This window comes from Oncorhynchus mykiss, chromosome 8, assembly GCF_013265735.2.
Source record: "Oncorhynchus mykiss isolate Arlee chromosome 8, USDA_OmykA_1.1, whole genome shotgun sequence".
In the NCBI taxonomy this organism is placed as follows: domain Eukaryota; kingdom Metazoa; phylum Chordata; class Actinopteri; order Salmoniformes; family Salmonidae; genus Oncorhynchus; species Oncorhynchus mykiss.
The window spans coordinates 20,900,328-20,916,381 of NC_048572.1; the positions used below are offsets into that span (position 1 = coordinate 20,900,328).

The 16,054-nt window shown below is 43.7% G+C and overlaps 1 protein-coding gene across 1 annotated transcript in view; it reads left to right on the forward strand.

Moving 5' to 3' along the window:
• LOC110529582 (mannosyl-oligosaccharide 1,2-alpha-mannosidase IA) overlaps nucleotides 1–16,054 on the forward strand; it is a 166,845-nt gene that overhangs the window by 74,814 nt on the left and 75,977 nt on the right. Inside the window, exon 4 of the mRNA XM_021611921.2 lies at nucleotides 2,541–2,621. Within this exon, the coding sequence (XP_021467596.1) occupies nucleotides 2,541–2,621 (81 nt within the window). The remainder of the gene's footprint in view (nucleotides 1–2,540; nucleotides 2,622–16,054) is intronic.

Sequence of the window (16,054 nt, forward strand, 5' to 3'; positions counted from 1 at the left end):
CACTTATTTTAACTTTAATATAATACATTAATAAAATCAATTTAGCTTCAAATAAATAATGAAACATTGTTCAATTTGGTTTAAATAATGCAAAAACAATGTGTTGGAGAAGAAAGTAAAAGTGCAATATGTGCCATGTAAGAAAACTAACGTTTAAATTCCTTGTTCAGAACATGACAACATATGGTGGTTCCTTTTAACATGAGTCTTCAATTTTCCCAGGTAAGAAGTTTTAGGTTGTAGTTATTATAGGAATTATAGGACTATTTCTCTCTATACCATTTGTATTTCATATACCTTTGACTATTGGATGTTCTTATAGGCACTTTAGAATTGCCAGTGTAACAGTATAGCTTCCGTTCCTCTCCTCGCCCCTACTTGGGCTCGAACCAGGAACACATCGACAACAGCCACCCTCGAAGCAGGGTTACCCATGTAGAGCAAGGGGAATAATTACTCCAAGTCTCAGAGCGAGTGACGTTTGAAACACTATTAGCGTGCACCCCGCTAACTAGTTAGCCATTTCACATCGGTTACACCAGCCTAATCTCGGGAGTTGATAGGCTTGAAGCACAGCGACGAACTGCTGGCAAACGCACGAAAACGCACGAGCCTGCTGGTGCCTACCATCGCTCAGTCACACTGCTCTATCAAATCATAGACTTAGTTATAACATGATAACACACAGAAATACGAGCCTTAGGTCATTAATAAGGTAGAATCCGGAAACTATCTGTCACGTTCTGACCTTTATTTCCGTTGTTTTGTATTTATTTAGTATGGTCAGGGCGTGAGTTGGGTGGGCAGTCTATGCTTGTTTTTCTATGTTTTGGGGCATTTCTATGTTTTCGGCCTAGTATGGTTCTCAATCAGAGGCAGGTGTCATTAGTTGTCTCTGATTGAGAATCATACTTAGGTAGCCTGGGTTGCACTGTTTGTTTGTGGGTGATTGTCTATGTTGATGGCTTGTTTCAGCACAGGTCTCATTTTGTAGCTTCACGGTCGAATTTGGTTTATTGTTTTTGTTACTCGTTTGTATAGTGTTCAGTCTTTCTTGATGAAATATTTACCATGGACACTTACCACGCCGCGTATTGGTCCTCAGATCCATCTCGTCTCTCCTCTTCAGATGAAGAGGAGGACGGCCGTGACACTATCATCTCGAAAACAAGACGTTTATTCTTTCTGTGAAATATGTAACGGTTCTGTTTTTTTATCTAATGGGTGGCATCCATAAGTCAAAATATTCCTGTCACATTGCACAACCTTCAGTGTAATGTCATAATTACGTAAAATTCGGTCAAATTAGGCGCCCAAACTGTTGCGTATACCCTGACTCTGCATGCAATGAACGCAAGAGAAGTGACACAATTTCACCTGGTTAATATTGCCTGCTAACCTGGATTTATTTTAGCTGAATATACATGTACAAAATATTACAAACACTAGCAGCCAAGTAGATTGGTCACGAAAGTCAGAAAAGCAATAGATTAAATTGCTTACCTTTGATGATCTTCAGATGTTTGCACTCATGAGACTCCCAGTTACACAATAAATGTTCCTTTTGTTCCATAAAGATTATTTTTATATCCAAAATACCTCCATTTGTTTGGTGCGTTATGTTCAGAAATCCACAGGCTCGAGCAGTCACGACATCACAGACGAAAATTCCAAATAGTATCCGTAATGTCCACAGAAACATGTCAAAGTTTTTTTATAATCAATCCTCAGGGTGTTTTTAAAATATATAATCGATAATATATCAACCGGGACTGTCGCATTTTCAATAGGAGAGGGAGAGACAATGGCTGCCCCACTCTGTTGCGCAAGCAAAACTCTGCGAACACCCAGCTATCCACTGACGCGATGTTATCTTTAATTTTTCCTGAAACTATGTCTAAAGACTGTTGACACCTTGAGGAAGCCATAGGAAAAGTAATCTGGTTGATATCCCTTTAAATGTAGGCAAGGCATCCAATGGAACAGAGAGCTTTCAGGAAAAACAGCACTTCCTGACTTGATTTTCCTCAGGTTTTCGCCTGCAATATCAGTTATGTTATACTCACAGACAATATTTTGACAGTTTTGGAAACTTTGGAGTGTTTTCTATCCTAATCTGACAATTATATGCAAATTCTAGTTTCTGGGGCTGAGAAATAGGCAGTTTCAAATGGGTAAGTTTTTTTGTTGCCAAAAACGAAAATCCTGCCTCCTACACTCAAGAAGTTAACTGACTTGCCTAGTTCAATAAAGACTAAATAAAGGTGTGAAAAAAAATATGGCCAAATCGGTGTCCAAAAATACAGATTTCCGATTGTTATGAAAACTTTAAATCGGCCCTAATTAATCGGCCATTCCGTTTAATCGGTCGATCTCTAATTCCTACCCTGTGTACCGCCTGCCAGCTGCTGCCTGGTGACTCAGCAGGCTGAATACTCCTAATCATGTAACCTTTGTCTCTCTCCTCCCCCTCTGTCTCTCTCTCCATTCCTCCGTATCTCTATCTCTCCATCTCTCTCCTTTGTTTGTTCTCTCTGCAGAATGCTGAGGTCTCTGTCTTTGAAGTGAACATCCGGTTTGTCGGAGGCCTGCTCTCTGCCTATTACCTTTCTGGCAAAGAGGTATGTACCTAACTGTGAAAACTCTGCTGGTGCTGCCCAGAACTACTGCTATAACTCAAGGATATCTGATACATGTCATAAGAAAAAGAGGACATCATTTATTCCATCTGCCACAGTTTGATAGACACCATGTTAGTGGAGACAATTACATTGAGATAGCTGCCAATAGTTGAACAACCATTGCCTCTAGAAAAGAGTGACGTGAGGCTTCAGAGAATTGTATTGCTGCAATGTTGGAACAGTGTTATTCCAAAGTTTCTGGAAGTTGTACCGTCAAAGAGAGGTGAGAGCTTTGCTGCCTGCCAATCTCTTGAGTGCAGGACAGTCCTTCAAGGAGATGTAAAGCTGTGAAATGTATCAGGGGTTTAGCCAATCTCGTCTGAGAGGAGATCTGCTAACTCTGGGATTTGTGTGGGACTGCAGTTCTCTCACATGGTCAGGAAACAATCTCTTAGGAACCAAACCCCTTTTCCCATTCAGCTGTTGTGACTCATATCAGATCTCTATTTGTCTTCATGCAGTCAGAGTTTTTTAAATGACTTTCTCTAATGTATGGTTGGAAAATAAGGTCAAGTCATAGATCCCACCAAATAGACTCCTCCAGTTGAATTCCAGCAGATATGAGGACTTTTCCAACCAGAAAATCTATGCTTTTTCACTCTTCATTTCAAAAGGTTTTTAGGGAACTACTGAACCTTGGTTCCAAGCTAAGTGGCTCTCATAAACAGAACAGCAGTAGCAACACCAAAGTGGGAGAAAGACACTTAGAAGTTCAATGAGCTCAGCAAAAGTATATGAAGAGGCCCAATCTAAAGAGAAGCATAAAAAGAAGCTGATCTTTGTATCCCCTCTTTTTGTATTCTGTGGATGCTCACTGTGGATGACTTATTATCAAATATTTATAGAATTACCAAGGCTGGAAACTCATGAGTTCTAAACGGAAATCATTTCTGTCTCTTACACATTTTTGTCTGCAAGAGGTTTTTAATAAAATGGAGAGCATACTGCAATTATTTCCCCCCCACACGCCGCAGAACTGCGTTTTAGGTTATGAAGCCATGCATCATTCTGAAGGATGCTGTTTATCAAATATTGGCAATTATTTCAGAGCAATTATCTAATTTAATATAATTTCCCTCCAATTAAGGTAAAACGGTATGAAATAGGTCCCTCTTGAGGGTTTATGCAAGTCATACTACTGGAGAGTGAGGTTGACAGTAATTCTTTACCTTTTAACACCAGGCTTCTCCAAATAGCCCTCTGTTGACAGACACCAGAAGCAGACAGGGTTTTGAGTGTATTAGTTCCCTACAGGAATTCTCAAGAGTTCATTGTGCTTCCCATCATTTTGTTCTGACTGAGAGACATTGGGGGAATGTTTCATCAGCTTACAGCATGCACTGTAAAAAAGCTTGCATATTGGCTTGCTATTGAAATTCCCTGTACTAATGAATATACAAAGAACATGGCAATGTGTTATGTCCAGGACTTGCACACAAAGCTGCATTGTAATTCATTGTAATGAGACCTCGTATTTTCGCTTCCATTCATATTAATGTGATTTCTGAACTGTAAAATGTAGATGAGAGGAGCTTGAGGAGAGGCAAGTCACACCGTTAAGCACAAGCAGCAATGGCAGTAACAAGGAAGCGTGCTTCACAGAAGCAACTACAATGAACCACCTTTGCTGGTTCTTTTTTTTTACAGTTTGGAGAGTGGGGAATACAGTGCCTTGCGAAAGTATTCGGCCCCCTTGAACTTTGCGACCTTTTGCCACATTTCAGGCTTCAAACATAACGATATAAAACTGTATTTTTGGTGGGACACAATCATGAAGTGGAACGACATTTATTGGATATTTCAAACTTTTTTAACAAATCAAAAACTGAAAAATTAGGCGTGCAAAATTATTCAGCCCCTTTACTTTCAGTGCAGCAAACTCTCTCCAGAAGTTCAGTGAGGATCTCTGAATGATCCAATGTTGACCTAAATGACTAATGATGATAAATACAATCCACCTGTGTGTAATCAAGTCTCCGTATAAATGCACCTGCACTGTGATAGTCTCAGAGGTCCGTTAAAAGCGCAGAGAGCATCATGAAGAACAAGGAACACACCAGGCAGGTCCGAGATACTGTTGTGAAGAAGTTTAAAGCCGGATTTGGATACAAAAAGATTTCCCAAGCTTTAAACATCCCAAGGAGCACTGTGCAAGCGATAATATTGAAATGGAAGGAGTATCAGACCACTGCAAATCTACCAAGACCTGGCCGTCCCTCTAAACTTTCAGCTCATACAAGGAGAAGACTGATCAGAGATGCAGCCAAGAGGCCCATGATCACTCTGGATGAACTGCAGAGATCTACAGCTGAGGTGGGAGACTCTGTCCATAGGACAACAATCAGTCGTATATTGCACAAATCTGGCCTTTATGGAAGAGTGGCAAGAAGAAAGCCATTTCTTAAAGATATCCATAAAAAGTGTCGTTTAAAGTTTGCCACAAGCCACCTGGGAGACACACCAAACATGTGGAAGAAGGTGCTCTGGTCAGATGAAACCAAAATTGAACTTTTTGGCAACAATGCAAAACGTTATGTTTGACGTAAAAGCAACACAGCTGAACACACCATCCCCACTGTCAAACATGGTGGTGGCAGCGTCATGGTTTGGGCCTGCTTTTCTTCAGCAGGGACAGGGAAGATGGTTAAAATTGATGGGAAGATGGATGGAGCCAAATACAGGACCATTCTGGAAGAAAACCTGATGGAGTCTGCAAAAGACCTGAGACTGGGACAGAGATTTGTCTTCCAACAAGACAATGATCCAAAACATAAAGCAAAATCTACAATGGAATGGTTCAAAATTAAACATATCCAGGTGTAAGAATGGCCAAGTCAAAGTCCAGACCTGAATCCAATCGAGAATCTGTGGAAAGAACTGAAAACTGCTGTTCACAAATGCTCTCCATCCAACCTCACTGAGCTCGAGCTGTTTTGCAAGGAGGAATGGGAAAAAATGTCAGTCTCTCGATGTGCAAAACTGATAGAGACATACCCCAAGCGACTTACAGCTGTAATCGCAGCAAAAGGTGGCGCTACAAAGTATTAACTTAAGGGGGCTGAATAATTTTGCACGCCCAATTTTTCAGTTTTTGATTTGTTAAAAAAGTTTGAAATATCCAATAAATGTCGTTCCACTACATGATTGTGTCCCACTTGTTGTTGATTCTTCACAAAAAAATACAGTTTTATATCTTTATGTTTGAAGCCTGAAATGTGGCAAAAGGTCGCAAAGTTCAAGGGGGCCGAATACTTTCGCAAGGCACTGTATGTAATTCTGTACCTGGTGTATGTATTATGTTAAAGTCCTCTCTGTAAGAGCGACTATATTCTGAGACAGAAATCCACAGGACTAAAAGGGCTTACAGTAGGTAGATGTACCAGCTAGTTCATTGCATATTGTTTTCAGATGAGTGATTGCCAGGGGATGCTAGTACAGCATCATGCGGTAAGACTATAGGTTCTAGAGGTTTCGTGGTTAAAAGTAACGTTTTTTTTTTGTTCTTCTTGGATTGGCAAGCCTGTCCAACGCAGTTTTTCATCATAACAACGTGATAAGCATGTCGTAATGCTGATTTCTAGTGCTCTGCAGCTTAACCTGGGCATAACCTAGTCCTGATTTACACAGGGAATAGGGTGTTTGACTTACCACCATAGAAAATAATGTCCTGGTATGCAGAGCTTGGAAATAGTGTTATTGACAGACATAACAAGTGTACCAGGTGTGTTTATAGTATTCTCCTTTGTTGTATTCCAACACCTGTACAGTGAGGCTGTGCCACCTCCCAGCAGATTGGATCCATTTCCTCCTCTCTAAAACTGAGCGTACTGAGCTCTGCTCACCCTTTCATCCTCTATGAGAGGCGGACCCATTGATGTGAGACTTAGAACCTGAGTCCAGGGAGCTCCTCCGAGTCCTGCAGCAGAAAGGAGAGGGAGTCAGTTCTGTACGCCCAACCTGCTTTAAGCTGCTTTGAGCAAGACAATGGAGGCCGAGACACGTGCAGGAAGACGGGGGGCGGGTGGTAGCGGAGATGGGGCCTGGTAGGCAGCCTCTCAGATCTCTCCCTGGCTTCAGTGATGGCCCCTGCCCCTTTCGCTTGGGTGGAAGTCAAAGTGGGCCGGACCCTTTGATAAAGAATGAATCAGTGAAACTAAACAGATTCTTGGCAGTACAGCCACAGCCCTGCATACTGGTCAGGCTGTCGGTCAGCCAGCCCTGAGACGACGGATTGGAGAGCTGAACACTTGTTCACCATCATGACGAAGGGATGAGGAAGGAGCCATAAAGAGCCTCCCCTCCTGATGTGCTCATTGCGGCCGTTGTCCGCACCACATACCGCTTAATGTACTGCGAGATCAGTTATACCAGGACCTTCTGGGAAAAAAGCTATTGATGCAGTGGAGTTGTTTACCATTCATAAGTTGTACTGAAGTGAAGGCCACCTGGCCCCCGGTCACCTCTGATTTAGACCATGGCTGTTTTTCTTCCTATGAGTAATGGATGGGGATTAATACAGGGCTGACTTAGACCTGCTGTTATTTACAGCTGTACAGTTTTCCATCACCTGACGTGTTGCTGAATGGGATAGGCTGATCTGTCAGAGCAAAGCACTTAACTCCTCAATGGATCAGATATTGATTTCCGGAGCCATAGGTAATTTTACATAACCGACCGAAGCTATTTGGGAATCAGAAATGAATGGACTGGATGGAGCCCAGAGTTTTAAAAATCCATTCAGAGATTAGGGACAGCACAAACACTCATACACGCTCATACCTGATTACTGTGACAATCTTACGCTGGGGATATTTTTATTATCTGGGATCTTACGTCAATCAGAGTCAGGAGAAGGTTATTGAGGTGTAATCCTCTTCTCTCCCTCCCTCTTACTAGTGAAGCTTACATATACCTCTATACACCATGGGTATTTAGGCTCTAATGGCTGAAGTAAGCACTGAGTACCCCACAATGTGAACATTTTACCATGTCAGTGGGAGGAAGAAATATAATGTAAGACTAGATATTTCAGAGATCTGGGGGAACCAAGTTAAATACCTCTGCGAAACCCGCCTACATTTTTGGGCCTGTCATTAATGGCGGGCGGTGCGTTTGGCTGTGCTCTGTCTGAGGCTTTAGAATGATCTTGTTTGGAGATGTGTTGTAGCGCCAGCAGTGCTATTTAAACAGTGTGGTTCTCAGTGGGGTGAGAGAGTGGAGGAGCTGCTGTTGAAATAGGCTCATGTCTGTCTGTCTGCCGGTCAATGATACGATCAGGGCCTGGTCTGCAGGGAGTCTGGCTGGGCTTGGCTGGAACACAGACAGCCTTGGCCGTGGAGTCTCTCCCAGACACATGGAAGCTGCTTGTTAGATCTCTCCCTCTCCATTATCGATGCAGTTTAGCCTGGATCTAATATGCTGCCTACCTTTACGATTAAGAAACCTGGAACCAGTTAACAAACCTGCCTCTTTTCTCGCCTTAGCCAAGGATTTAGCTCGTAAGCCGGGCTTCTGCAGTCTTTTTGATCTGTTCTCGGTTCAGTTACATTGTGTGACTAGCAGTAGTCCTGTTTTGACACTCTGTAATGAGTCATTTTCTACAGCCAGTGGTGTATCCAGGGCCCAATGACACAAGCTCCACAGGCACTGTGTAAAAAAAACACTCTGGTTGGTGGAGTTTGGAAAATTGTATTTCCCCATCAAACACACACGTCAAGGTTTGAGGAATGTCAATGTATTTATCTTCTCCTTTTCTCATGTTTTGTTATTAATTTATTACACCATTTAGGGTATGGTCCAGCTGAAGATAACAGCCTCCGGTTTGCTGTGTGTGGAGATGATTCATATAAATGGTGGGGTGGGGGGGATACTTCAAAGTGTATAGCCTAGTCTTCAGAGAGTGTTGCATTGTTAAAGGGATAAGCACACAGAAACGGACTCGGTTAGTCACTCCTACTCAGCCACTGAGTTTTAAAATGTACTCCGTCACTGCTGCACCCTCTCATTCCAGACAGACAGGCTTTTATTTTTGACATAAGAGGGAAAATAAAATACATTGATTTCATTTCTTTCCAGCTCTTGGTTATACTCTTGTCTGTGTGTTCGAGCAGCTCGAACCCAAGGTCACCTTTGGAGTTTGCCTTTTCCCTCCGTCCAAACACAAGGTCTTAGGTTTTCCGCGGGTGACGAGGCCCGCTCCTATTTTTAGCCTCCTCCAACGGGCTGTAGGCGAACGCAAGCAAGCGTGGCCAGGAACACATATAGGGCTGGCATGAAACCGCACCGCACGCCTGTAGGCTCCACTCCACAGCCGCTCTCTTCTTAAGCCTGTTTCCTCTGTCATCAAGTAGCTAATCCTGTTTATGGTTGTGAAACAAGAAAACATGCATTTTTCACTGCACCTGCCACATCCTGTATTCTCTCTTGTCAGTGTTGGGGTTAGTCAAGCTGAAAACACATTCAGCCATTGTGATTTTGTTATACAACTGTGATCTTTACTTCATTTGCACACACTGTACACAGATGTTTCTATTGTGTTATTGACTGTACGTTTGTTTGTGTAACTCTGTGTTGTTTTTGTCTCACTGCTTTGCTTTGTCTTGGCCATCTTCGCAGTTGTAAATGAGAACTTGTTCTCAACTGGCCTACCTGGGGAAATAAAGGTGAAATCAAAAAAACGATCGAATCGAAACATAGTGTTGCCAACTCTTTGAGCACAGTCAGGGACTCTAGATGAGTACTCAAAGGCCATATTTTGGCTAGGACGTACAAAGTCATGAACATTTCAGTCGAGGCAATATCTTTTCTTCTGTAATGTTGTTAGGACTACAGCTCTCCCCACTGAAATGCTAATGCAGTCTGAATGCAATCTCTGTTTCTCAGAATGTCCTGAAAGTTTTAGTAACAGACAGGCAGTTTGTGCGTGTACATTTTTTTTTCTAGAGCCTATCTGACGAGATGAGAGAAAGCCCTCTTATTACGAGCGAACAAATCAGTGAATCATTTCACACTAGCAATTTTCAAGTGACTGACTATCACAAGATCACAAGGATTGTTTGCTCTGTCTACATTCCTGTATTTACAGGTAAATCACGACTCATTAGCAAACAGTGGGCTGAAGGCTCGTTACCACTGTTTATTGCTATTTTGGCTGGTATGATTATAAAGTGCATCTTCCCTGTTTACGGCAGGCAGAGGGTCGCGACATGGAGGATATTAATCATAGCCCAGGGTCCACAGCCGCTTGTATCTGTTACAGGACACCCGCTTTTACAGTAAACAATCTGTTTACTCTCATCCCTAATTAAGCCACAACATTCATGAGAGAGCGCGCTAATAATGATCTGGTTAGTGATGGATGGGCCAGGGTTTTAGAGTGCCATCTTGGATAGGATATGTTTAGCCTTTTGGAGTTGGTGACTGACAACGTTTTGAACCGAAATAAAGTCGTAGCTTGGAGGGTAAGCACTGCACTGTCACTCAGTCCTCTCCTCTGGCTTCTTGCCTCAGAGAAGTGTGTCTGTTTGCCTTTGTTTTCCTCCACTTTCCTTTCTGTTCTGTTGTCCGGAGCTCCTCTTTACTCTGAAGTGAGAGTTGATTTCTAGCATTGTTAATAGATCTTCCCTCTGACCTGAAGGACTTTGTTACTGTAGAACACACTGCACACTACTCTTTGGAGAGACAACACAAGCCTACATGGGGAACATGTTGTGTGATATGCTTCTAATATGCCAAGATAGGAGCAGCTGTATATAAAATAGTATGATTAAACACTATTAAAAGACATGAGTAATGGATCATGTGTTCTTTGCGGTAATGAAGATTGCTTGTTTGAAACTTGTTTGCACTAATGAGAATAGCTCTGTTGCAGCTTGTCCTGTGGGGCGCAATGCCCCTTTCTACCCCTACGAACATGACAGTCAAACTTACATTTGCCATATGTGACTATGCATCTCAATGAACGTACATCCCCTGCTGGAATGCCTGGAGGTTCCTTGCAATCTGTTGGAACGGCACTCAAGGTGGCACTAATGAATATCTTCATTGGAACCAATGAAACTTTCCACTGGGAAGGTTTTTTACCGTGAGGCATCACACAACAGAACAACCACCATATGGATATGACATCATTTAGAACCCACCACACTATGAAGGTGGGTTTTGCGTTATGTTCTGTGCTTACCTGACAATAACTCCCGGAATGGTGTGTCCCATTTGTGTAGTAATCTCACACCTGGTAGATATCGGCAGACTTAGTTGAACACTCAGGGATCATAAGTTGTGCTGTATCGGAGTGAGAGAGTAGAAGCACTACATTTGTCTACCGTTGATAACCATAACCATAACCCCCCATATGTTCCTGTCCATTGGAGTGTGAGCATACCTGGGGGTTGAATCAAGGTGCACTCATTACTCCTGCTCACATTTTACCTCCATGCTTAACATGACATTTTTATATGCTATGGGGTATGATGACCCTGCAAGAAATGGCTGCATCATTGCCATTTGAATAGGACAGTTTTGCCCTCGGTGTGTGGAGTCATTTGGCCTTGCTGCCTGCTGTGCTGGCAGTGACACTGCCTGGCCTTAAAACCGTTTTAACTTCCTGGCCTTTTCTCTCCGATACTCTATTCCTCCTGTCTGCCTACTCTGGCTCCCTCTTCTCTCCCTAGGAGATGTGCTGCCTGCCTGGTGCCCACCTGCGTGGTCTGCCAGTCAGGGAGATTGGATTGGAGATTGGATCTAGGCTGCGGTCGCAGCATTCATCTTTCCACTAGAAAGAGTTTTACACAAGCCTCATTAGATGAGGTCTTTTTAGTTTACTGTTGCTCTGGGTCCTGTGGTTCAACGCCCACCCCCTACACCTACGTGTCTCTCAAACTGATCTCTCTACACACACACACACACACACACGGAATGCCCGACTGCTGTCCTCCTGAATGTCAAAAAGAAAAACAATCTAAGTGAATCTTGCTGTCACCAAATTCCTTCAGCATGTCACCCTCCGTGTGCTCGCTGTAGCCAAACATTGCGCCCCAGCCTACGCCTCCTCGGGTGTATGAAATGGTACAATGACATCCCCCGTTTACACATTCTGTTATGCATTCAGAGCCATAGACTGTCCCTGGCCCCTGAGGCTTCCCTGTGTCTTACTGGGTTTTATGAAATATGCCATCAGGATAACAGTCAAGAGGCTGAGACAGATAAGTGAGGGCCTCTCTAGAAGCCAGTCTCTCCCTCATGTTCTCTAAAGAGACTCATCCATCTAAGCACGTACCTTGCACCCCCCTTTAAGTACTGTCAGTTCTGCCCTGTCTGGACAGGGCACAGAGCTGAGGAGAATAGCAGAGCAGTGAGGCTGTGTCTGAACTGAGAAGTGATGGACTTAACCAGTAACCTTGTCCAGTACAGGGAATGTAGGAGCTCTGAGTTTCAACCAGAACTCGATAGCAGGTCCATGTGTTAACTTGGCCAGTCAGCTGTGGCAGTCTCTAATGAGGCGATTTGAAGAATCGTGGCTCCCTTCTGGAGAAAGTCGAAATAGATAGGCTTAGAGTGTCAGAGCCTTTACTCAAATCCATAGACTAGTCAAACGTATTTTCTCATTGTTAGAAGTGAGAGGGGACCCAATGGAGTGGTTTTTCATCCAACATTTTCTAGACATGACTGTTATCTGCCTTTATAGCCCCGCTGTTTCACAAGCTCAATTCACCACAAGTCCCATAAACACTCTAAATCTGGATGAGTCCTGTATGCTGATGTGCTGTGTTCAAGCACATAGCGGTAAGTTGCCTTGCTGTGCATTTAATCACAGATAACTTTTACTGCCTGTAGTTCACTGAGCTCAGATCATATCCGGTTTCCACTGAACATTTTACAAAAACACATTTACTTGAAGAACTTTGCATCTGCGCTGGTCTTGAAGTAAATGTGTTTTTGAAAAATGTTCAGTGGAAACCGGATATGATCTGAGCTGAGAGACTACAGGTTGTCCTTGTGCTTAGAGTTGTATGGTTTGCTTAACTTTGCGATCATTGGTTTTTGTTTGGCATACATTATTATTTTTTTAATTGTACCCCTTTTTTCTCCCTAATTTCATGGTATCCAATTGTTAGTAGTTACTATCTTGTCTCATCGCTACAACTCCCATACAGGCTCGGGAGAGACGAAGGTCGAAAGCCAAGCGTCCTCCGAAACACAACCCAACCAAGCCGCACTGCTTCTTAACACAGCGCGCATCCAACCCGGAAGCCAGCCGCACCAATGTGTCGGAGGAAACACCGTGGACCTGGCAACCTGGTTAGCGTGCACTGCGCCCGGCCCGCCACAGGAGTCGCTAGTGCGTGATGAGACAAGGATATCCCTATCGGCCAAACCCTCCCTAACCCGGACGACGCTAGGCCGATTGTGCGTTGCACCATGGACCTCCCGGTCGCGGCCGGCTGCGACAGAGCCTGGGCTCGAACCCAGAGTCTCTGGTGGCGCAGCTATGGCATACATTTTAAATTGAAAATGTTTCAGCATCATTCTGTTCCCGTGGAATTGCCCATAAGTTTGACCTTGTGAAGGCAATTGTCGTACTGACAGTTTCTCTTTAATACCTGCGATACAGGAAGATTTCTCTATAATTAAAGACTTGGTTCCAGATCATATGATGGGATGAATTAATAGGAATTGCCCATATTCAAAGTGGCTTCTTGCGAGCTGTTGTTGAAGGTTAAGTGACAGTGAAGAGGTTTGACGTGGAGAGCACAGGGCAGATGATGAGGTTTGATGTGGAGAGCACAGGGCAGATGAAGATGTTTGACGTGGAGAGCACAGGGCAGATGAAGATGTTTGATGTGGAGAGCACAGGGCAGATGAAGATGTTTGACGTGGAGAGCACAGGGCAGATGAAGAGGTTTGACGTGGAGAGCACAGGGCAGATGGGCAGATGGGCAGATTGTAGATCATGTTTGATGAGACGAGCACGCTACAGCCACAGCCTCTTGTTACAGCCAGGGAGAGGATGAAAAAACAAAACTGTCAGGACGGAGCTTAGCGCTCGATAATGGCTTTCCATTGAAGTCGAGCAGGTAATAATGAACACGGTTGCGAAATGTGGAAGGCAGCTTGACTCTAACCCCAAATATTGATCTCACCATCGCCTCTACTGGGCTTATTAGGCTGTGTCTGTCTGAGTGGCTCCAACTGAAACCTCCCTCTTTAGGAGATGAAACAGGTGCTTATGAAGTGTTCATTACTCCACACTTCCAAGTAATTAGAGAAAGGGAAAGAGATGGCTCCGCTTCATTGAGCATCGGATATTATTACATGAGCTGCTGTTAGTCAGGAGACGTCATCTGTTATTATGACCAATGATATGCCAAAGTTCTCTGAGGAGAAATTATAATGGCTATAATCATTATTGTGGGATAACACTTTCTATGAGCCGCTGGTGATTAAAGCATTATTCATTTATTACCTCTTGTCACCACATGATGCATGGGATGATATGATAACTATTCATAACAGCTCATGGCTCCTTAAACCAGCCTTTCTTAATGTATCAAGGCTAGAAATCCTTCATCAAGCTTTGCACACAGGTCATATTGACTAAAGGATTACTACTTGCCATAAGCATTCATAACAGCTCAAAGTTCCTTGGAATAGGCCTAGCCTATACCTAGATGCATGCTTTAATCAAGGAGTATGCTCAAGTGGTAGATATTAAGGAAGTATTGTCGCTGGTTCTCATTCCAAGTTGTTTTATTAAACACCTCTAAGAGGTCTCTACCCTCCTCTCCCTGGAGGACCGTCCATCAAGCCCATTGACCTCTGTAGAACATTAATGAGTTCTCATCATGATAAGGGCAACATTTACATTAGCAGATTATACTGTACATTTACATGTGGCTTCTATTTGACTGTAATGAGACATTTTGGGACACAGCCAAATTCTACAAGCCATATGAATGACCCAGTTACTGTATTTGTGTCTGCTGCCGTGGACCCCTCATATTCTAGAGTGTAATATGTTTTCTGACACCGGTGCTGTATTCCGTCTTCTTTGTGCTGTGCCACACTGTATTGTTATGGTGCTCCAGCAGTGTTAACGGTAATGCCAGGCAACAGGATCAGGTCCTAGAGCCAGGGAGGAGATGAGGGAGGACAGAAACTCATTTCAGGCTGTCGCCTCGCGCCTCGATGGGGTTCAGGACACCCAGGATCCACTTCACATATCACAGGCACCAGCAACACTTTCCACTGAGCCGATTAGTTTGGGGAAAGGGGATTAAGAAGGATATCTTCAAGTTTAGCAGTATGTTTAGTAATATGCTTTATTGGTAGGAAAAAAGAGAGGGATAAAAGTTTGTTTTCTTGCTCCCCCTGCAAACCCAATTTTCTCCCTTAACAAAATGTTATTTACCTCACATGCTGGAATAAGCCTCTCCAGAGTGTTATCCCCTAGCTATAACCTGTAAGCCAGTGACATCGTTTCTCCTCACCAGTGATTGTGTGGAGGTATGGTATGTACATAAGTCTGCCACAGCTGTTTCTGGTCAGTGTAAATGTTATGATGACCTTTGCTTTGAGGAGTCACGGTGGGATTACTCTGCTGTTTGTTCAGATGTTATTGTAGGTTTCTCCAGGGCATTTGTCAATTCACATGGAGGCTTTGCACCATGTTATCTCATAAGTGTCAGAAATACTATTATTATTACATTTACCGCAGATGGGTTAAGGGTTTAAACATGTTCCACGGTCGGGGTGCATCCTCCACCCTCCTGTCTCTCTGGTTTTGTTTGCTGTGGTTGGATGGGTGAAGTCTACAGCCCACACCCACTCAGAACACAAGCCCTCCATGGTGTTGATGGCTAAAGGAACATTTGAGTGAGGCTGAGCTCCCTGACCAGAGGCTGCACACTGAAGTGGAAGTGGAGTTAAACAAGGATGGGGGTGTGAGGCCCGACACGCTCAGCGGGTGTCTGATTAGATATCTGCGTTTACGGATGCGGCCAGCCACAGATTCACATCACTCCCAGCTGGGGGGCATTTCATCCAGACTGCAGGCGACCATTTTCAATTCACACAGGCGATCCCGGGTCGCTATTTGTTTATCCCCCTTCTGAGTAAATTCGTCTAGCATTGGGCATTTTTTAAGATTGTCTCGCCACACTTCACATCGCTGTGTCAGGAATGGAATTAAAGTGTTTGTTTTGTTGTCTTTAAGTGAAGTGTTTTGCTCGGGCCCATTTCCATAGCAACTTGTTCAGCTTCAGAGGTAAGTGCGCACTAGACCACCCATTCTAAACCCGTGTGGGAGGGTAAGTGCGCACTAGACCACCCGTTCTAAACCAGTGTGGGAGGGTAAGTGCATGCCTCGTGAAAAT